The following is a 22,405-nucleotide window of genomic DNA, read 5'->3' on the forward strand; positions in this document are numbered from 1 at the left end:
AATTTGTCCGCGATAATGATTCCGCGCGCGAGCTCGAGCAATAACCTCGAGATTGCAAGTTGGTTGTTGCACGCACTCGATGCCATATACTGCAATGTGCGCAGCTCTTTGAAAAGGGAAAGGAGAGCAGGTTATACACGGGGAGAAAATCAGGGAATCGGCGGCTCTGTCGGGAGTACAGAAAATTAAACGAGACTTGGTGTAATTTGCATATTCTCGTCTTTTATTGCCTCTCGCGCGCGCTCCCAGCAAAAAAGCCGGCAGCCACTTAATAGTTTTTCATATGTCTATATATATATATCATAATATATTTGCGCCCGTGGTGTAAGCACAGACCGCGTAAGGTTCTATACATATCGTCAAAAGGCACTCGCTTTCTCTCTCTCTCTCTCTCTCTCTCTCTCTCTCTCTCTCTCTCTCTCTCTCTCTCTCTATGCTGTGCTTTCCTATAGCGAAATCCTCTCAAAATTCGTTTTCTCTCTCTCATACTTGCGCCCCGCATGAAACAGCGTTCCGCTTTCCTCTCGTGCATGTGTACGTGTTACGTGTGTGTACGCGTAAGAGTAAGTGCGTTCGCGCGTGTGTGTGTGAAAGTGTGTGTGTGTGTGTACGACAATATGTCTTACGCGGGCCGTGTGCGACGACCGCGGTATCAATATCACTTTTCATTTGACAATATATTAATTAGAAATTAATACTAATGAGATCATCGGTTGTTAAGGGAGGAGCTAGCGGCTAAATCACCGGCAGGTGCACTGCTGCTTTTCTTTTTTTCTTCTGTCTCTCTCTCTCTCACTCTCTTATACTCGCGTCGTTTCTCTCTTTTATTATTATTATTATTATTATACGGTTTACACTTTTTTTCTCATCGTCACTGATTGTTTTGTCTATCATCATCATCGACACGCCTGTGTGCCTGTTTGTGCGGGGGTGTACATTCTATAAGTATATACAGCAGTTATATAGTAATCAGCAGCCATACCTTTATCACCACATTCGTAATTATTAATTAGATCATATAATTATAATATCGTGTACATTATGAGAGTAGCAAAAAAGGTCGTCCGGACAGAGGCGATGAAAATTTCGAAGACATATCCAAACAAATGTTAAAACGGTACATAATATACTTGTACGATCGATCTCGCGGCTCGCGAAGTCAAAAGTTTTTCGGATGTCGCAGAAAATCGTCGTCGTATAACAAGCGGTTAAAATCCTTGAACTCAGAAATATCCATTCTGACACGTTATCGTCTGTGTGTTTCGTATTTAATCGGTATTTTTATTCGCAACGTTCTTTTTCTCTCTCTCTCTCTCTCTCTCTCGCTCTCAACGTCAACCTCTCCGTCGAAAGTTCACTCTTCTCTCTCTTTCTCTCTTTCTCACTTAACGTCGCATCTCACTTCATTATCATTTTATTATGCCCGTGCGCGGCGCCGCGGACTTTCCCTATATATCACGAAGAGCATTATTATTTTGTCTTTGCGCATTAATGTTCCATTTTGTATATTCTTTTCTCTCTGTTCTACATAATGTATCTCTCGATATATACTCTACATTCACAAAATTTATATATATATATATATATATATATATATATATATATAAATTAATCTATGCATATACGTTAAATCTATGTGATATAAAAAAAAAAAAATAAAATAAAATAAAATCCTCACAGCAACATCAGTAGTAGTAGTAGTAGTATTACATATATAGCAATGTAGTACCAGCAGTAGTTTAGCTATTTCGTCTATAGATGGATTGTTCGTGCGTATTTAAAAAAAAAAAGATCGCGATCACGAGCTTACTAGAAATTAAATCACTGTTTGGATCTCACTCTTTTGTTATTCACTTAAAAACTACATGATCTTGCAGAGATTCTTGATAAGCGACGATCGCACGTGTCGATCGGCGACCTTGTCTTTTCAGTCTAGTCAAGGAATATTATATATAGTAAAAAAAAATTACGAAAAAAGTATCTAACATATAAAATAGATTGAACAGATCGGATGACAGATTCGGCCGAGTCTCGATGCATTATATATATATATATATATATATATATATATATATATATAACGTTCGCTGTGACAATTTCCTCCGCGAGGCGATCCTTATAATTCGTTTCTCTGCGATCCTCGAGCGTGAAAGAGTTGCGTTTCTCTCTTGATCATCGTGTGCGCGTGCGTGTGTATACATATATACATACATACATATATACATATATATATTCTGCATGACTATACGGCCTCGAAGATCATCGTCCTATAGCGTGTGGTATCGGTAGGGGCGATCCGTTTGCCGGTACTGCTCCTCGTGTCGCACCAGTTCCGCAAGCTTCTTCCTCGTCTTCTGCGCAAGTTCGACGTGCAGGAGCCTACGGGTGCATAGCAGGAAAAAGAAAATCGGTTAGTTATCGACTGTACAGTGTAAACGGTGCGGGAATCGAACAATCGTTGCAGTACATATTAGCGCAGCTCGGCGAGTACGCGTCTATAAATATTTATCAGTGCACAATTGCTCGCAATCAGTAGAGGAAATGTACGTGGCGATATACGTTTCTGTAATGCATCTAAATAACCCTGTCGCCCTGTTTGCCGCATACGAGCCGATTATCAGCTGCCGCTGCTGAAATAACGTCTGAATATATACAATATAGCGCGAGATAGGAAAGTTAAAAAGTTTTTTTATCGCCCGAGCCTCGGTTTTCCAACGTGAAATTCCACTCGTCGATAAAAAAAAAAAAGAGCAACGACGACGTTTGCAGAAGAAAGAAGAAAAAAAAAAAACGATAAGCGGGTGCAAGAACCCGTGCGCGAGATATACCCGGCCGTTTTGTATAGGTATACAGGCGTATGCGCGCGAGTGCAACGATGAGAAGGAGGAAAGATGTATAACTTACGTTTTCGCGCTAGCTCGCAGAAGCCTCGGCTCCGGGGACTTGACGGCGGTAGACTCTTACGCCTTATTCCTGGGCTTGCAGTACTGCTCCATCTGCTCGATGCTGCAGGAGTTGTAGCAGCACTCCTCGACGAGGCCCGGACCAGTGGTGTGTCGCACCTCGGTCTCGCTGCTGGTGAACGGCTCGTTGTAGCCCCGGTCCTTGCAGAGCAGGTAGAGAGCGTCGCTGAGGCTCCTCGAGCAGAGTCGCACGGCTCGCCGGTAGAAGCGCCGGTGGATGTTGTTCGCCTCGGCCTGATGCCTCGTGAGCTCGAGACTGAGCACGAGGAGAACTAGCAGGAGGCAGAGCCACCAGCAGCGGGAGCCGATGCTCCGCCTCGTCGTCGACGTCGTTCTGTCGCTGTCGCTGGGGTACATGCTGATGCTGCAGCTGGTACCGGCCGGCGCCGTTCTGCTACCGGCGCCTCGCGTCGACCGAGAGCTTCCGTTCTTCCCTCGTCGCACACGCGAACACACACACACTCGTGCTGTCCGATGCGCTGATATGAGTCGAGAGAGAGAGAGAGGGAGAGAGGGAGAGAGAGAGAGCTTTGGGGTTTACTTTCGTGGGAGCTACTTGTCGTCGACCGGTGCGTTCATCTCACACTCACAGCACTGTTTTTTTTTTTTTTTTCTCTACGTGTATGCGTTATTGGCTTCTACGCAAAATACTCGCTGTACTGTACTACGGCTACTGTTGTATCACACACGCACTTGTTGACGAGAGACAGACTGAGAGATTGATAAAAGACTGCGGCGAGAGAAATGAGTTTCGGCTTCTTGGTCCCTCTCGGTCTTCTGTGCGTCTGCGAGAGATGGCGATGAAGCAGAGCAGAGCGGATCGAGATGTGTGTTAAAACGCGGCGCGCGCCTCGAGCTGTGCCCCGCAGACGACAGACAGAGCCGGCCGAGAGAAGCGCGAGAAGGAGACTGAGACCGAGCGGCCGTTCTCCCTTCCCTTACAGCCTCGAGCTTATCTCTCGACTCTGCTTACAAGCTCTTTCTCTCTCTCTCTCTCACTTCGAAGTTCCCTCTCTCGCTCTTTGTGTCTCCTGCGCGCGTCCGAATCGGTGCGGCCGTTTAGAGATTTGAGGCCCAGCACGTCTACGTGGGGGCAGCGAGCGCGGAAGGAGGTGGAGAGAAGCAAGAGCGGAAGACCAATCTGGTAGCGGTTTGCTGCACGAGCTCGAGGCCACCCTACCGATCGTCGACACCCCCTGCGCTTCTTCTTCTTCTTCTTCTGCTTCGGCTTCTCCCTCTCTGTGTGCGACAGGAGCTCTCTTAGCTACTAGATATAGATTTGGTCTAGCCAAGTCAGAGCTGGGAGAGTCTACGACGGATCTGTATGTAGGTTCGTCGTCTAGCCGATTCTTTTCCAGACTGACCTGCCCTCGATCGCCGCTCGCTCCTATATTTATACGCACGTGCGACTGTGCCTGCATTTTCGACTGTTCCGCCGGATGCGCCTCTCCCTCTCGTCTTGTTTGCTTTTCGGCCGTTGGCTGTGGACGAGATACGCGATGTGAAGAGGGAGAGAAAAACGGAGAGAGAGAGAGAGAATCTACTCTCTGCTGCCGACCTCCTATCCTCATTTCTTCCCACGGACCGCACTGCGCGCTCTCCTATCTCGATGCATAATTAATAATCCGACGACTGGCTTCTCTCTCACACACACACACACACACTTACTCGATACCCAGTAGTATTATTATACATTCTATTATTCTCGCGCGGTTAGCCGCAGACTAATATGTCTATTGCTATTTCGCCGATAGACATTTGGCCGACCTATTTTCGGAATCGATCGCAGCCGTCGATCCGATTTTTTCCATCTATATAGAGGCGACTATTATTATCGTGTATGCAGCGCGCGCTTTGTCATAACGATGGTAGAGACGCAAGTCAAAGTGCAAAGAAAAGTTACGTTCCGGCCTGTGAGAACTAGACAGGAGCTTTTTTGCCGATCTCTCGCGCAGCGAGTATACTGCAGGACTTATGCAACGTGCAACGCCGTGTGCAATACGCACGCGCAAAAACCGATCGAGCAACGCGCAGCTTTGTACTTTCTAATGACCGCTTATATGAGCGAAATTTTCGAAACTTTTTGCACAACTTTTGCCGCTCGACTGTCTTGTAAATGCATACCGATTTATTTTTACACCGCGCTATCGAACAAAGTGCAGTATATGAATCACTCATCGCCGAGGTATAACAATAGGCTCGTGTACACGCGTGCTCAAGTCCGCGGGACTGTATACAGCGTATAGAGCTGCGTGTGCAGTATAGGATATTATAACAATACACTCGCGTCGACGCATGCGTATATGTTTATGCGCTTCTATATCCCGCGCGGCGAAAAACTCGACGTTTCTAGGTCGAAAAACAGACCTCAATATTCGCACTTTGATCGCCATCATCGCAGATCGGAGCGGAAATATGTACACACATATACGCACGAGCGAGTGCATGTAAGTTCAACTATCGGGGAAAAAAAAAAGCCGCGCGTATGTACGTACGATGATTGGGCCCACCTGCGTCATAGCGAAATCTCCTCGATGTCAAGGTCGCGCTCTTACTTGCGCAAGTCGCGAGCCACCTGTGTGTGTGTGTGTGTGCGTGGCACACGCGACGCTGCATGTACGTCTCTCTCGGGAAAGAGAAGCCGATACCGGTTAATCTGTCAGGAATTCCAGCGGCTGCACGGAACAAAGAGAACATTTTTTTGCGCGCGTGAGCGTTGCGTAAGAATGGAATAACGAGGAAAGAAGCGGCGACGATTTGTTCGCCGATTTTCTCAAGAGAGAAAGAGAGACGATTGATCAATCTGGCGCACACATCGTACGTAGCTCTCTCGCGCCGATCGAAATTCAGGGTTTCGAGTTATTACTCTATCGCAATATATATAAACTCGATGTTTTGATTCCTCGAGTCGCCGATGAATTCGAAAGCTGCTTGCTTGCTTACGTTCTGCTATAAGTGCCTGTATTGAATTGACCTAGAAAATTTGCCGACGCAATTATTTTTGGGCACACGCCACTCGGCCCTCGCCAATTAACATAGCCGGGAATCCCACTGCTACACACTATTTGTATATCGTATTGATTTTACTTTCATTCAGTCGGAATCTTTTTTTTTTTCGCACGGAGCCTCGCAACGAACGAGGAAGTCGAGAAAGAAACCGATCTGCGTTGCGAAAAGCAATAGAAGAGAACAAATTGCTGCGCGCGAAACGAGCGATAAGAACGACTATCCTTGTACATATCAGCGAAACGTTGAGATTACGTTGTTATAGTACTCTTCGTATACAGTCAAGTATATGCAAAAATCCACACTAATGAACGAGATAAAATACGCACTGCGAGATATTAGCGATCTCTTAATGAACTGGCACCAGCAATGTTTATAGTTTAACAACGATTGGTAAACACTTAATCCGACCAACCGATCACGATTGTTCAGCAGCAGCACGTGTTTTCGTGGTTTTGGCATACTTTCCTTATCTGTTTTGGACATTACGAATTCCTTGCTCTCTATGTACTAGCGTGTACACGATCTCTGTTTGGTAAATTTATCTTTGCTCATTATTACCGCTATAGTGACGCATGCACCTCGTATACCGATCTACATCACTTATTCTCTCTTTTCGTCGTCCTCGTTCTAGAGACTGATCGTTGCAATTCATATACACGTTCTGTGTGACGAAGACGCGCGAATACGTAAGTGCCTTACATAATGAAGAGGAGAAATATTGCGAAGGAGTATACAACTTTCGACAGAGTTAAACGTATGCAAGTGCACTCGTCGCTATTCGCCCTCGTATCGTCGAGTCATCGCGACAATGTCAGAGGATCCGATGAACCCTATATACTCGTGATCGCCGTGTGCGAGAGAGCTTATACAATGCGCTGATAGCTGCTCTCTTTCTCTCTCTCTCTCTCGCACATAACGATGCGCTTTTATACGTCGCGAGTTGCTGTGTTTTGCTTTTATTTATCCCGAGCGAAGATAATAGGGCCAACGTCTTGCGGGAGAGAGAGAGAGAGAGAGAGAGAGACTCGGGTTACAATATTGTTGCCGCCGCCTCTGCTGTTTCTGCTGATTGTTAATAATCGAAAGTATATGTATATACGCGGAGAAGTGCTGTCTGTAACGCGTGTAACGTGCGGCTCTCGCACTGCAGCACCGAGGAGAAAGAGCTGATGAAAAATACTTGCACGCCACGTAACTCGAGCTTTATTTACTCGATTCTGCGGGAGAGGAATAGAGACCTTTTCGAAACGAGACGCGCGACTTATGTAAGTTTCGAGCGGCTGTTATTATTGCGCGAATTTGAATACAATGCGGCAATCTGTTATGTTCCGCGAAAAATGGGAGGTTCGAAGTGCGAAGATTGCGAGGTGTGTGTGTACACTTACCGATCCTCCGACGATCGCGCCTCTTCTAGAAAGCCGCGCAGTGCGCGGCTGCAACTAATTAAACGATAATAATATCAAGGCATAATATAAAATTTATCAGCTGCGTTTGGCCCAATTATACTTTGCTTGTTGTTTACCAAGCGTGCACGCATATTATGATTGTGTACACATAGACACGCACACACACACACACACACACTGTCTCACTCGCATGGCAAAACATTTTTTCATCCTCCTGTCTCTCTCTCTCTCTCTCTCTCTCTCTCTCTCTCTCTCTCTCGGCAATTTGCAACTATGTTCTTCACACGCTCCGAAGCCGCGCTATACAGTTAAGTATTTTTAGAGTCGGCGCAGTCGGAAAGAAATTATCTCTCTCGCGCCTATATAGCGAGAATAAAGAGCGCTGTCTTTCACTTTGCGCTTTATCGTTATAACTCTCTCTCTCTCTCACTCTCGGGGCGATATTCTTCCCAAGAAAGCCGTGATTCGCGCCGGGCCGACGCGCTATATATGTATACGTAACGCGCGCGAAAATCCAAGAAGCCTCTCTCTCGGCTATCGCTCGCAATTAGTACGTTATAGCGAGAGCTAGCCGCAGCCAACATCCGCATTTTTGCCGATTCGCCACGAGAGAGAGTGAGAGAGAGAGAGAGAGAGAGAGAGAGAGAGAGAGAAGACACACGCGATCTAGATCGGCCTAGACGGATCGATCTCTTCTGCGTCTCTGCGTGTGTGTTTGTGTGTCTATCGCGAACTTAACCCCGATATACGCGCACGATCCTAATTCCGTTTTATAACAGCGGTATAAAGAGCCGACGCTGTACTGGAGGGCGAGTCGCCCACAGCTGCTCTGCGAAGCGTATCCGATGTACCTCGATGCGATCGCTCTCGAGTAATGAGCCGATTTTATAGCCCCGACGATAAGCCGGGCCTGCAGACGAGCATCTGCTCATTCCTTCGCGATGATGAGACTTTGCGTACCCCCTTCCCAGAACGCGCTGCACGCATATGCCTCTCCGTGTTTATTAGCGGTTTATCTCCCCCTAGATGCGGCGTTATTTATAGAACAATAGGATATAAGATCGAAAGCGGCGGCGCTCTCTTGTAATTCGCTTAGCGCAGAGTGTACAGTCTGGGATGTCTGCAGGCTATTTGTTAATACGAGTGAACGCGCCGATTGGGCAATTAGCCGGCGGCGATCGTATAATAATGCACATGTAGGGAAAAATCGGCAGTCAGAGTTTATCAGTCGCGTTGAAGTTTGTACATTCTCTTAGTCTGCCGGCGTATTTTCGAATAGATATATATATATATATATACAGTTTGCGCGCGCGAGGTCCTTTCGGAGAATTCAGAGGGGATAATGATAAGGTTGATAGGGTGGTCCAAACGTCAAAAGGAACGATAAAGTGACTAACTTCGACGTCACTTATCATGCAAGCATAGTTAAATAGAAACGCCTCGATAGATTACCAAGATATAGATTTCCGAGTGCAAGCAAACAGGGCCACCCTCGGAAAGACAATACCTGTTTACGGCTTTCACTTCTACCGATCTCTTTCTCTCATACTGTACACTCTAGCTGCTCATAACAAGAAAATATGAAGCGTCACGATCGGTAATTGCTGTAGAATCTGTCGGCTGATTTGCTTATCGGTCGATATTGTGCCTCGGCGAGAGCATCAACAGATTTGTTTACCTTATTGCGGCTGATCTGCGGATCAACACTCTGCGGGTTCATTGCAGGTAAACACATACGCGCCGATGCGTGTCCCTCGCATCATCTAACTATACAATGCACATTAGTATCTTTCGATTAGGCGATGACGAATCGTTATTTTATGCGTAATAAAGAAAAATTCTCGTCGCGACGGTCCGATTGCGCCAGGAATATAATATCGTATCCTCCGTCTGGACATAAACAGCAGCCCTTATCGTCTCACACGACGCGAACGACGAGGGATTTTCCTATTAATCGTTGTATTGTTTCGAGCCGCACCGCTTAAGCTTCTTCTTTAAAGGCGAATAGAATGGAGAAAAGACGAGCGCTGACCATCTGCGGTAATCAAAGGACAAAAAGAAACGAAGCGCAATTGATTAATTGATCGATCGGGAGCGCGAGCTTTGCTTCTATATTTATAATGAGCGACGGCCGCGGCACACGCTATATATAATAACCTTGCGCGAAGGAACACAACACAGTAGTAACATACTAAAGTATGTAATAACAATGATTAATTGTATCTTATATATGAAACGTTTTATTATATACCACTATCTAAAAGGTATAATTAAAAAGATAGTGGTAAATTAGCCTGAGCATTAATTGTGCGCGCGAGGGAGAAAATCGACAATCGCCGCCGGGGAGAAACGCAGCGAGAGTCATAATTAAAATGCGTTTTATATAGTTCAGCTAAAACCGATTCTTTTCTGCGGGTGGCGCATATAGCGTGTATTCGGAGTGTCCTTGTCTGGTCGTTTACCTATGGATGGTCAGTTTTAAAAGCGAGTGCCTTAATTGCCTGATAGAGGGCTTCGCGCCGAGATGTCTAATTAAAATTTAATCGCGGCGAGTGTGTGTACTGCGAGCTCACTTTTTGCACGCAGCCGATATGTCGCCACCGAGATCGTACGTCTTGAAAAATGTCGAGCGACGAAAACAAATGCGGTAATCAATGGTCAGGGCCCATATACACGAAGGCCCGCAGTTGAAGAAAAAAAAAAAACGATATCGTTGTCGTTATTTATAGATTATTTGTACAATCACGAGCGCTTAATTGACGCCATATCCGAGGGTGTTATACTCGCACAAGTGCCGAAAAAGCAACGCAAGTCGCAGCTCGACGCGGATGTGCGTGTACTAATCGAACGTACAAAGTCATCCCGTATAAACAGTATAACTGCTCGCGCGATTACGTACTGACGATCGCAAAGGTCGTTTCTCAATTTGTTACGCCGATTAACCTTGGCTGCGCCATATAATTATTGTTATCGGTTAACAGCACTGCTCCGACGCAGACTCGCTCGCTTTCTGATATCGAATTCGCGTTGACGATGATGACCGACGCCGTTGTCGCTTCTGCCGCTGCTGCGATTGCAATTATTATTTCTCCGTTTATCCTGCACACTATAGACTCTCTCTCTCTCTCTCTCTCTCTCCTGCAGCGTGTACTCCAACTCTTTACGGTGTGAAGTTCGCCGGAGGACATGACTTTCTCCGGCACTATATCTCGACGCGGCTGTTGTTGTTGTTATTATTATGCAGAACGCATCTCTCGCAGACTATTATTAGACATTTCACTTAATTAAGCGCGATAAGGGCTCCGACGGCGCTTTTTTCAGAGCTGCCCCGACGATCGCAGTGTTTTCTCCGTATACGCGGTTCCCGGGGGACGAGGGGCTTATCGATGACAATATTTCGGCGGCTAGACGAGAGAAAAATAAGCGCATCTGGCGATAGTTTTTATCGGGGCGCATATAGGCGGGCGGAAAATTTACTTAAAGCCGCGGTTTGATAGAGATTTGATTAAGTTGTTATGCAGCTGATTAGGGGCTTTGAATAATTGACTCGACGATACACGCGGGCTGCAACGAAAAATAATTTTTTGTCATGTGTATTCCCGGAGAAAAAACTGATCGGCGTTGACAAAGTGGCGAAAAATCGAAGGAATTGTAAAACATTGAAAGATGAAAAAAAAACTGGTAATAAATAGTGCGCTGTGAGCGTACGCGTATACAAATGTCTTTCGAGAGAGATAAAAATCGGCCGGCGAATTTCGCGCCAGGGGAGAAGACGCGTACACAGATTATAGTCTCTCTCTCTCTCTCTCTCTCTCTCTCTCTCTCTCTCTCTCTCTCTCTCTCTCCGCGAGGCGACGATAATTTATTCGCATGGCACGTGCGCTCGTCCATCCACGACGAGATTATGTGAACAAGAAGCGGATGTATCGCGATCCGCCGGGTTCTCTGCCACTGACCCCTAAGTGTCGCGCTCGCGTATACGTTGATATACTTTAGCGAGCTTTAAACGCGAAAAGAACTTTAAGATTAAAATCGATATGCTTTTCATCTGACCTTCCTTCCCTTCGGAAGAACCTTTACCCAGTTTTCGAAGGCGCGTGCGCTCGTTCACCCTTATAATCTGGCATCTAATTCGCAGCGACTTCTCCCTCATTATAATACGCACAGGGCCGCTTCTTCGTATCACCATAAGCCGCCGCCACGTGCATAAACAATGTGTCGCGACGGCTCGCGTATTACGAAAACAAAATGAATAGGCCCCTTGCCATCAACGCTTTTCGAGCGCTTTTTCTTGCCCCTAACGCACTATCTTATCGCCTCCTAAAAGACCAGATAGTTTATAGAGGATTCTTCTAGTTTTGCTGTACAAAACGCCTTGCGTTCAGCCGTGTGTGTGTACAGTGAGGCGAGAAAAAAAGCAGGGGTTTTCCACCCTTATAATAAGTACGAAAGACACCGCATGCTCTCGTCGAAAACAATCCGCGTTATCGCACAGGAAACTCGGATAGCGTGGGTAAAAAAATAATTTTTAAAAACTCCCCGCGGCCGCTCTGGCATAATCTCGGCCAATTAGTAACAATTTTTTCGACACACCGATCAGCCTCGTTCGAAAGTGTTTGTCGAACGTACTCGTCATACGGAGCAGAGTGACTCGGCTTATCTCTCTAACCCCTTCCATAACCCGCGGCGGAGCGCCGACTTTGCACTCTCGGCTCCTCCCGCCGAGTGGGGGCTTATCGCCGAGTGTTTTTTAATAATCGCGGATTACAAATTTTACGCTAATTAGTTTAATTACACGAGGCGTGCTTATGTCAAGTGCGATTACAAGGTAGAGTTTATGATATTATAAGTACTCGCGCAGCTCTCGAGTACATTTATATTCGCGTATACACGCGGCTGACAGATAATGCGGGTGATTTAGCGATGGGGACCTCTTATTTCAATAATACGCGTATAAGTAGCGTCTAAATGCGAAGATAATCGCAAGTGTTTACGTTTCGAGGAGAGAAGCAAGTCCGCGACGGAGATACATTCGCGAGAAATTGTTTTTCCAATATTAATGCGATGTTTGTCCGTTAAACCGGATGATTTAGCTTTATTGCAAGTGCACGTTGTTTGTAAAGTCAGCAGTCTGCTAATAGCCGCAGTCATAAACGGCTATGAGGAGTGTGAACGTTTCACTGTAAATAGCGACGATATATAGTCAAATTAAAAGTCGAGCGTACAGTTGTTAAACCAATCCCTAGCGCTAACACAAAACACAGAGCGATTCGATATAGAAAAACGAGTTCAATAGACCTGGAGATTAAGAGAACAAACGACACGTCACACATAAAAAGTGGCCAAGCGCAAAAAACGACCTTTGCCGAGATTACCTTCAGTCAATTAACTATATAGAGAAAGAGCGATTATAAAGCATATATAAATGCACTCTCGCGTCGCGTATATGCATACTCTGCCTGCGCTGCGATAATCCGTAATCGGGCGAACTTTCCTCGACGATTCCAGCGAAATTCAATGAGTCATAGCGATAAAAATTATTTCTGGAGCGCGAAAATGCACTCTCTCTCTCTCTCTCTCTCTCCCTCTCGCTTATGAATTCTTTCCGTCACCGCGGCATGCCAACCACTATCGCCCGGTTATATTATATACACAATTGTCTGCCTCTCTAATTGCTCCGCGGCGTCGCTCACGAGCTTAATCAACTCGCAATCTCGCGACTACTTATATGCATATATTGAAGCGATATACTGCAGCGCCGACGATAGTGGATTCGGCGAAAGTCGTTATATTACGGACTTTTTCGAGCGTCGACGCGCGATTCCCGGAACACAATATCCGCGAGAGAGAGAGAGAGAGAGAGAGAGAGAGACCGTTGTTGCTAATAAAGTCTCGTCCTTTGAACTCTCTGTATCGCCGCGCGCGATATAGTGTATCGACACATCTGCAGACGCCTCCTGCATTGTACACGACTGTGTTGTGATATGCTACGTATATATAGATCGAGAGAAAAAGTGCACACGAGCCGAGTCGCGCACATTGCATAAGCGCGTCTAGTCGAGTCGGAAAAATCGAGGCCGATAAATTATAAGTCCGTCGCGGAGATCAGATGCGCGAAGCGACGCGCCATATGCGGAAGTGGATTAATGCGAGCGATAATAGATTAGGCGACTTTTCTCATAAAGTGCAGCGTGTGTTTGTGTGTGTGTGTAGTATATATAAGTAGGGAAAATTGATCGTGCGCCGCGAGTTTAATTTAACGAGTATATAGAGGCGATAGGAAAATTGTAATTCATTACAATCTCTCTCGGCTTGTATTTTTATACCCGCTATATTAGTATCGCGAGGGCGTTATTGATGTATTTATTTCGAGAGTGTAACGACTCGAAAGAAAAAAATCATACATCTATACGCGAGTGTTTTGCTCCCGTTCTCGCGCGCATATATTTTATCAACTGTAATCGTCGCGATTCTCCGTCGCTGTATATCGATTTTTTATTGGCAACCTCTTCACCCGCTCTACAGATTAGATGAAAATAATCCTCACCAAAGCGAATAAATCTCGCTCTCGACTTACTTTTGAACGCGCGTATCAGTCATCGTATACGCTATTGTATATAGAGAAATGTTTTTTCACGGTTCGACAGCCGACAGCGTCGTCTGACCGATAAACGCTTGCACTACTGCTGCGCTTCCTCGCGCCGCCTTTTCGGCTGCTGCATCGGACGAAAACGTCATCAGCGCTATTCACGACTGTTATAAACAATGCGGCCATAAAAAGCTCGCTTTTCCGGCCGGTTTTCAAAATAATCCAAGCTATCTCTCTCGAGGCTTTTCACGCGCGCAAATATCGACTCGCACCTCTAAACACAATCCGATAATAAGCGCGGTGAAAAGTCGATTAATTTCTATTTCGCCATACTATAATTCTTCGTCTCGCCGCTATATATACATTCGCACGCATCGTGTATACATATAGCGTAATCGAAGTTCGAAGCGCAGCGGCGGCCCCTTATGTAAAACCGATTCGGTGCTGCAAGCGCTCGCGGCTATAATTAGATCGCAATTATCGTCCGACTGATCCGCGCGAGTATACATATTATGCCGTGCTGGTGGGGAATCTCGAGATGCGTATGTGCGCCTGTACGCAAAACGCGTCGGAAGAAGACGAAGATATTGAAGAAAGGGAGATATTGCGAGCCGTGTGTGAGCTTTCGGATCGAGATCTGGGTCATACGCACACGGCATATGATTGCGGGCGAAAAAATTAATCGCCGTGTTAGTGGCGCATCTCTGCTCTAAGAATAGAGCGAGTTTACGAGAGCAGACCACTCCGATGATGATGTATTCAATTAAGCGCTGGACTTTCCTCGGAATTGCGTACATCCGGACATTTTCCCAGTATACACGTTATATACGCAGCATCCAATAATAATAATTCAGCGCTGGATCCGATCAACGAGTCTCTTTTCGTCAGAAACGATCGAGCCTATATGGACTGAAATTTCCGCGAAGCCGTGGGTATAATATGGAAAATGCGTTTCGCGAGGGCTAGAGAAGAGCGGAGAGAAGTTAAGCTCTGCCCCCGAGGCGAGGACCGCGTATATGGCATAAGTCGGGAAAACTTTCCTCGCTGGATATATGCGCAGCTCGTATAATAATGCGAAAATGCGGGGAGGGAGTAAGAGATCTACGTATTCGAGCGATAATAATTCACGGAGACAGGGTCGAAGCATCGAAGCGTGCGTTGATTTCGTTTACTTTTTCAGACATCCTATTGATTGAACATAAGATGCTGGAGGAGTATCCTTTTCTGGATCAAACAACAGTACGACAATCGAATCGCGAGCTTCACGCACGCTTACACTGAAGACTCATCATTAGCATACCGCGTAGAGCATAAAACGAATCGTACCGCAAAAAAAAAAATAAATAAATAAAACACCACCGTCACTTGACAATCTCATTAACCCGCTCGTCCTCAGCGAAGCAGGCGTTCATCCTCGAATAATTATGCATAAATCGATGAGCGCACGCGGCTATATATAAGAGTCGTTCGAGCCCGGGGACAGCTTTTAGTCCAGCGAGAGATGCAGAGCACCGGTGGATGGCAGTTCGGCTTCGGCGGCAGCGCCGGCATCAAAGACTCGTCGAATTCGGCGAAGAGTACGGGACGCCTCATCAGGGTCATCCTTCTGGGCCAGCCTGGCGTCGGCAAAACCGGTGAGGGAGACAGACAGAGTCTCACATCTGTGTATATAGAGTTGCGAGCGATTGATTTATCGTAATTAGTGAGAGTATAGAACGGCAATTATCGTCCCTCTCTAGTGACTCAGTTAATCGAAGATAATGAGCGAAGCAAAGTGATTCATTAATCGATTAGTTTTAATTGAGTGAAGTAAACTATTGGCTGTTGCGCGCGATCGAGTCGTATTTTACGAAAATTGCGTTTTCAAATTATAGCATGCATAAGCGACAGAGTCTCGTCTGCAAAAAGTTCTAACAAGTGTGTCGCCCTCTTGAAAATACTGGCATCATTTTATGACGTCATTATTTTCAACAGGTTGTACTTCTAAATACTTATACTCTTAAATACTTCAAAATTGATAAAATGGTTGCCTGTATAGGTGCTACCATCCGGATGGTAGTACGGAAAATGGGGGCTAATGTCCAAGAAATTAATAATTTTTAATTATTTTACTAAACAAAAAATATTAAAAAAACAATATTTCTTTGGCGCAGTATAAGTACGAAAATAATGACGTCATAAAAGGTTCCAATCTGTAGCTTCAAATGACGTCATCTAATGACGTCATTTAACGTCATAAAATTATTTTCAACAGGGCGCGCAATCGCATGAATTGAAGTTCGCACGCATTATTAAACTCTCGCGCCAGCCGACAACTATAATAAATAAATTACGTAACACCATCAGCAGAGGTAAACATCGAGCTCACTCGCATAAATAATAGTCTAGCTCGTACCACTTATCAGTAGTCGAACGGCTCATTGTTCCGGCAAAGTCGAACAAAGCGCGCGCTGTGCTACAAAAATACAACGTTTACTCTACATCATTCCGTAGCAATAGCAGTGCGCTTCGCGAGTCGCCGCTTCATCGGCGAATACGACTGCAGCATCGAGCGCGTCTACCGGGTCGGCTCCCAGGACTCGCTCGTCGCCTACAATAACTCCCAGCCGTACCCGCAGCCGCACAACCAGCGCATCCTGCCAGCGGCGAGTTGGGAGATCGCGGATCCACCGGGTAATCCGGCAAAGGCGCCGAGCGAGTCTCGTCTGCGCTGGGCCGACGCTGTCCTGCTCGTTTACTCGGTCACGGACCGCGTGAGCTTCGACGAGACCTGGCGGCTCAGGTTTCTGCTCAATCAGGCCAGGAAGTCCAGCAAGAAGTTGGCCGCGCCGGTGGTGCTGCTCGTCGGGAATAAAACCGATCTGGCCGGACCACCCGATGGGGACCGTATGGTCAGCACCACCGAGGGCAGTAAGAGAGCTAGGGACATCGAGGCTCACGGCTTCCACGAGATTTCCGCGAGGGAGTCGTACGAGCAGGTGTGTATTATTGGGTAAGCTAATTGCAATCGAGGCCAGTCGAAATATCGAGCTGATAGCGTATGTGGGTTAACGGCAATCGGACTTTGGAGAACGATGTAATTTTACGATCGTATATTTATTTATATAATACGCGATAAGTACGATCGCCGATATATATATATATATATATATATATATATACATAATTGGCTATACCGGAATATAGCGTTTTAATTAAAAAAAAGAGCTCTCATGGCGTGGCGAAGATAGTCGCGTTTGTTACTTCGGGACTGGTTTATCAATTTTTTGCCCTTCTAATGCGATAAGTCTATCGGTATAGCCGTCGACGATTTTTTTCAACACCTATACAGCGTAAGTAGTCTGGACGTATTTTTAGAAAGAGTGTATATGTACACGCGAGTGCAGTCACACGTAAGAAAATACATCCGAGAAGATCGAGCGTGGCTCGGATTTTTTTTCAAAACCGTTGTTTACATCCTCAGCAGAGAGCGTCAGCTCTCTCTCTCTCTCTCTCTCTCTCTCTCTCCTCCGTTCATTACAGTCAGTCATGGCGTTCACGCGTGATCGTGAGACCCGTAAACAAAATCGATATCTCTCGCGCTCTCTCGGCTCTTCTTCATCTACATCTCGAGACATATATATATATATATATACATATATAAACTCTCGATTAATCTTGCTCTTCTCTCTCTCTCTTTCTCGTTCGTTCTTCCTCGTTTCGCCTTGTCGAAAGGTTTCCCCCGCGAGAGCGCGTTTTTTCTTTACGGACTACTGCTTCCAAAATTAACTACTGTACTCACACTCATCGGATCTGTTTACAGCTATGCTAAACGAGAGAGCGAGAAAGAGCGATAGACGATTTTTTCGAGCGCGGCCACGTCAATCAACGTCAGAGAGAGAGAGAGAGAGAGAGAGAGAGAGAGAGAGAGAGCACCGTAGAGCAGCTCTCCTTATCGCACCGGGATTATATCGGCGAGCATATAAGCGGGGAGGCTTTCGCAATGGGCGCGCGGAAAAGGCTGAAAAAGTCACGCGAAAATACGAGTGGCCAGATTAGAATAAAGAAATCGCGGATAAGCTATCGTATACGCGCGTTACAATATTATAATATATATATATATATAGAGTTCGTACATGTTATAACATAAGTATCTCTCGCGAGGGGTTAGACTTTTCGTACGTTCATCACGCGTTACGCAACGCGCCGAACGTGATCGCCGATAACTCGTTGTACATACACATAAACGAGTATAAAATTCACACAAACGCGTGTGTCCGCAGGTCACGGCCGTCTTCGTGAGCGTGGCGAGGCTCGTGCTGCTGTTGCCAGCGTCGAGCTCAGAAGAGATGCAGCAGCAGCAGCAGCAGCAGCAGCATCAGTTGGCTGCTGGTGGTGGTGCTTACTCATCGAGTAGCTTCCGGCTACGAGCCTCCACCGACGGTAGTATCGACGCGAGGAGGCGCCAGACCGTACTACAGCCTCTCTCCAAGAGGCGACTCAGCATCTCGGCCAGGGGCGCGCCCCACTGACGTCTTTGCTCTCTCTCTCTCTCTCTCTCTCTCTCTCTCACTCTCTCTCTCACACACTCTCTCTCGACTCGAAGCAGCTATACGCTTATATACTTTATTACGTATACTTTCACGCACGTACATACAGCTCTCTGTGACGCGAATCTCAGCTCTGTCCGATACACACGCACACATGCGCGATGCATAATCGCTTGTACTCGAAATAAACTTTTTAAAATGCTCGAGGGTCGAGTTGCGCATCGGGAGATTGAAATGAATATAAACGCGCGCTTGGTTAAAAACAGCGTGTTTTGTATAATTATTTACAATTAAATTACGAGCGCGCACAGCTCTGCCGCTCGTATTATCTTCAGCCGTGTCGCATTGCCGCAACGAGTGCTTTTCCGTTCTCCTCCTTGATGGCCTCTCTGCAGCGCTGGATGGCATTGCTCGCCGCTTTGCCGACTGAAACGAAATATATTTTACAATGTCCCATCGTTATATTTATGTTTGTTATGATATTTTATGCGCTTAATTATAGCTCCACTATCTGGCTTTGTTTAAATTCTTAAGATATTTTATTCGCCGCGAGGCTCTCAGATTAGTCGTCGCGTATACAGCGTCACCGATAATAATTCGCCACGTAATAATACGCGCTAATGTTATTATAGGCGTAATGAGATAAGAAAGGATAAAAGGATAGAATATGCGCGCGAGGCTTCTCTTTGTGTGTGACGCGTTAACGTTAATTGATTTACGCACGTTACGTTTCCGAGAGCTCTATTATTATGTAGTCTCAAACAGAACGAATTTTCGTGTAACGATTAAAAGTACCTCTCAGACGGGAGACGTTCTGAACGCCGACGTTGAGCTCCTTGAGCGCGGCGACGAGTTCGTTGAAACTCTTGGACCTGATCTCGTGGTCCCTGATGAGATCGCCGTTGACGGCCTTCAGCTGGCCGAGTCGCTTCCTCATGCCCTCGACGTTCTCGAGAATCCGAGCGTCCTCCAGCCTTATCACCAGATTCTTCACCAAGCTCGAGCTGCCCGCTGTTTCCGCCTGGAGTCGCGCCTCCACCTCCTTGTAACCTTTTTATCGATTAAAAAAATATATATATATATATATATATATATTCATATTTACGCCCAGCAAAATTGCGGAAATTTCGGGGCTTTCTCAGAGAGGATGTTTGTCTTCGGCGCCATTGAAGCTTATCATATATATATATATAAAACGAGATAAATACTCTCGAGCGAACCTTTGAACCTCTCGAGAGCGTCGAGCATCCGCTGTTCCTCCACGGGAAACTTGGCCTCGGAACTGAGTTCCCGGAGGCCCAGATAGGCAGTGAGAGACTGGACGACGTCGCCGGCGAAGCTCGGGTCCTCGGTGCGCAGAGTCAGCTTGCCGGAGGCGTCGACCTCGAGACAGTGGACCTTCTGGTCACGCAAACAGCGAAGCCAGATTTCCAGACTACCGGCTTCCGGGCCGATCTCCACCACTTGGATCTCCACCGAGAGGATCAGGCTCTGATTCAGCCAGAGGGCTACTCGCTGGGCTCGTTCTGCTATCTATAGTTTAAAAAGATAAATTTTGTTTGATCCACGAATATAGTACACACGTACCTCCATAACGACCCCGCAATCCTTGAGGCTCTCGGGCGGCTCCCGGGGTCGGGGTATCGCCTCGTACATGCAAAACTGAGCCAGCTGATGCGTCAGCTCGAGCACCATGAGCAGATCCGAGGCAGGAGCACCGACGCAGGTCTTAACGTGGACATCGATCGGCCCGTTCTTCGGAAAGCGCAGCGCGATCTCGAGCTCGCCTTGGGGCTTGGCCGGGTGCACTACCAAACTTTCGCCCTCGAATATTCCCTCGGCGAACACCATCGCGTAATATATCTAACGGAGAGAGAGAGAGAGAATAAGAGCGATGATGCATGCGAGCGAGCTTGGCTTATTATTTTGCGGGACGAGGATAACTTTTAGTAGCTGCTGTATTACAATCCGGTTATACAGTTTAATAAAAGTGAGCGATGAGGTGCGTGATAAACTATGCCAAACTATGCATGAACGAATAACTTTTACTTACGAGCAATCCCGGCCCCGACGCCAAGCCCAGTCTCACCGCGCCTCTAGCCGAGGCTATGCTGATGGCCAGCTTCGATCCGACGTAGTAGTTCGACTCGGAGACGCTGCGCTGACGGAGTTCCATCTGCAGAGCTTGTTTCTTGGCCATCAACTCGCGATAGACGTCACCCGGCTCCGGAGATTCTATTACCGATCCAGCGGCGTATCCCCTGACTATGCAAAGAACGGCACATTTTGAAGAAGAAGCTTTTATCCCAAATCCCATAACACACACACACACGCGAACCTTCGCCGGTGACGGTAACGATAACGAGGTCGGATCTGCCGGTCCTTCGGTAATCCGCCTCGACGAGGCCGGCGATCGGTGCACTCATGAGCACCTTGAAGATGACCTGGCCGTTCGAGCAAAGCCTCGCGTCGACTTTACCGCTGCTCCAGCCGGTCACCAGCTCCATCGCTCCGTCGCCGTTCAGATCGAAAGCTCGCAGCGATACCACTTTGTGCTTGGACTGAAACGATTTTTCACGCGCTCGTACCTTGTGGATTTTCTTCTCCTATTAAATCTGTATACTGTGTATACCTTGATGCGCCAGAGTATGTGTCCGGAGTCGTAAACACCAACTGTTCCATTTCCGTCGAGGCGAGTCGCGTAGGCGAATCGTCGTTCCGGAAGCGCGTGCAGAACGACGATCGGCGCGTTCTCCGCCGTTTCCCACAGCACCGCGTCTTCCTTCTGCACCTTGATCCCGAAATCCGCGGTTCCCGACAGCAGCTACATTTTTATTAATAGACGTACCAGTTCAAAACAACCCCATCAATCTCTCAAACGGTCGCTCGAGTGCACTATCTCTCCTAGGCGATAATCACGACACGGTAGGAAAATTCGAAAAACAGATAAAAAAGGACAGTCACCTCGTTATCGCCGTCGCCGTTAAAGTCGAAAACAGCGAGCGCAGTGACCTTCTCCCTCGCGACTGTCCAGAAGATCTCCTCGCCCTGAAAGTCGAGGACCGTGATGGAGCAGTTGCCCCCGACGATCGCCACCTGCTGCTGCAGCCAGCCGAGTTTGCCCACCGTGATGCAGTAGGCGCCGTCCGGTAGCTGCGATGCGGATTTTCAGACTTTCAATGATTCGCTTTCTCTTTAAGGCACAACAAAATCGGTATGGCTTACCTCCTTGTAGAACAAATCGGCGTTGTCCTCGACCTGGTAGGCGAGTATGTGGGTGGAAGTGCCGACGAGAAGTATGTCCCTCTCGTCCTCGCCCAAACGGCCGGTGTGCAGCGCCGTTACCTTATCGATCCGAAATCAAATTGAAATACTATCTTCTCGTATAAAAAATACACAGTTTAATTCTCAAACGACAAACCTGTCTACCGATCTGCAGCTCGGCGAGTTCACCGCTCCACGAGAGTCTCGCCTCGGAATTGAGCTCAAAGTTCTTCGAAGCAACGGCATCTCGATGGGGGCTGTGCACCAGGACGTTCCCTGCAGACGTCGCCGCAGCCAGACAGGCGTGAGACCCGTCGAATTTCCCGCAGCCCGTCAACCCGGCCTCGACACGACGCTGCAGGTTCAACGAGAACGTCGCCATTTTCGCGTCCCTGTATGATATGCTCGCAGTGTTTGGCCGCCGGTAGCGAAGGCGGCAGGTGGTCTTTTTATTGATTGCTCGCGAGTGTCTAGAGCTATTACACGCACTCGCACATGGCGCGACGCGCTCGCATCGATTTGGAAAACTTTGTTTTTAACAAAGTTGCCGCTGCTGCACTTTGTCGCTTGGCTTGGCTTTATTTATAAATTACATGGAGCGCTGGCCGTTTAGTAGGCTAATTTCCGCGGACTAGATAAACGGGG

General features: G+C 47.0%; 3 protein-coding genes across 4 annotated transcripts; 1 reads left to right on the top strand and 2 right to left on the bottom strand.

Annotated features, from left to right (window-relative positions):
• Positions 1-202: 202 nt before the first annotated feature.
• Positions 203-4,329, bottom strand: LOC100679703 (insulin-like growth factor I). Its single transcript, XM_003425632.5, has 2 exons — positions 2,905-4,329; positions 203-2,379 (listed from the first exon to the last, which is right to left on the bottom strand). The coding sequence occupies exon 1, from the start codon at positions 3,318-3,320 to the stop codon at positions 2,961-2,963; it is 360 nt and encodes a 119-aa protein (XP_003425680.1). The 5' UTR covers positions 3,321-4,329; the 3' UTR covers positions 203-2,379; positions 2,905-2,960.
• Positions 4,330-15,455: 11,126 nt separating this feature from the next.
• LOC100120973 (ras-related and estrogen-regulated growth inhibitor) lies at positions 15,456-19,022 on the top strand. Of its 2 annotated transcripts, none has more exons than XM_016984534.3 (3): positions 15,456-15,601; positions 16,461-16,945; positions 18,230-19,022. In XM_016984534.3, the coding sequence occupies exons 1-3, from the start codon at positions 15,469-15,471 to the stop codon at positions 18,476-18,478; spliced, it is 867 nt and encodes a 288-aa protein (XP_016840023.1). In that variant the 5' UTR covers positions 15,456-15,468; the 3' UTR covers positions 18,479-19,022. The 2 variants fall into 2 exon arrangements, with proteins under 2 accessions (XP_016840023.1, XP_031783186.1); XM_031927326.1 differs by having other exon boundaries at positions 15,458-15,601; positions 16,470-16,945.
• On the bottom strand, positions 18,749-22,350 carry LOC100120997 (Bardet-Biedl syndrome 2 protein homolog). Its single transcript, XM_001604535.3, has 10 exons — positions 21,918-22,350; positions 21,722-21,841; positions 21,461-21,649; positions 21,129-21,320; positions 20,835-21,057; positions 20,550-20,761; positions 20,084-20,359; positions 19,717-20,029; positions 19,292-19,546; positions 18,749-18,922 (listed from the first exon to the last, which is right to left on the bottom strand). The coding sequence occupies exons 1-10, from the start codon at positions 22,140-22,142 to the stop codon at positions 18,828-18,830; spliced, it is 2,100 nt and encodes a 699-aa protein (XP_001604585.1). The 5' UTR covers positions 22,143-22,350; the 3' UTR covers positions 18,749-18,827.
• Positions 22,351-22,405: the final 55 nt, after the last annotated feature.

This window comes from Nasonia vitripennis, chromosome 3 (assembly GCF_009193385.2).
Source record: "Nasonia vitripennis strain AsymCx chromosome 3, Nvit_psr_1.1, whole genome shotgun sequence".
Classification (NCBI taxonomy): Eukaryota; Metazoa; Arthropoda; class Insecta; order Hymenoptera; family Pteromalidae; genus Nasonia; species Nasonia vitripennis.

Bases quoted from the DNA above. Each gene is read 5' to 3' on its own strand.
- LOC100120973 (XM_016984534.3), top strand. From the start codon at position 15,469: ATGCAGAGCACCGGTGGATGGCAGTTCGGCTTCGGCGGCAGCGCCGGC. The intron at 15,602-16,460 runs GTGAGGGAGACA...ATCATTCCGTAG, and splicing joins GCCTGGCGTCGGCAAAACCG to CAATAGCAGTGCGCTTCGCG. The intron at 16,946-18,229 runs GTGTGTATTATT...GTGTGTCCGCAG, and splicing joins CGAGGGAGTCGTACGAGCAG to GTCACGGCCGTCTTCGTGAG.
- LOC100120997 (XM_001604535.3), bottom strand. From the start codon at position 22,142: ATGGCGACGTTCTCGTTGAACCTGCAGCGTCGTGTCGAGGCCGGGTTG. The intron at 21,842-21,917 runs GTTTGTCGTTTG...CGGATCGATAAG, and splicing joins AGCTGCAGATCGGTAGACAG to GTAACGGCGCTGCACACCGG. The intron at 19,547-19,716 runs GTTCGCTCGAGA...ATCGATAAAAAG, and splicing joins CGCTCTCGAGAGGTTCAAAG to GTTACAAGGAGGTGGAGGCG.
- LOC100679703 (XM_003425632.5), bottom strand. From the start codon at position 3,320: ATGTACCCCAGCGACAGCGACAGAACGACGTCGACGACGAGGCGGAGC.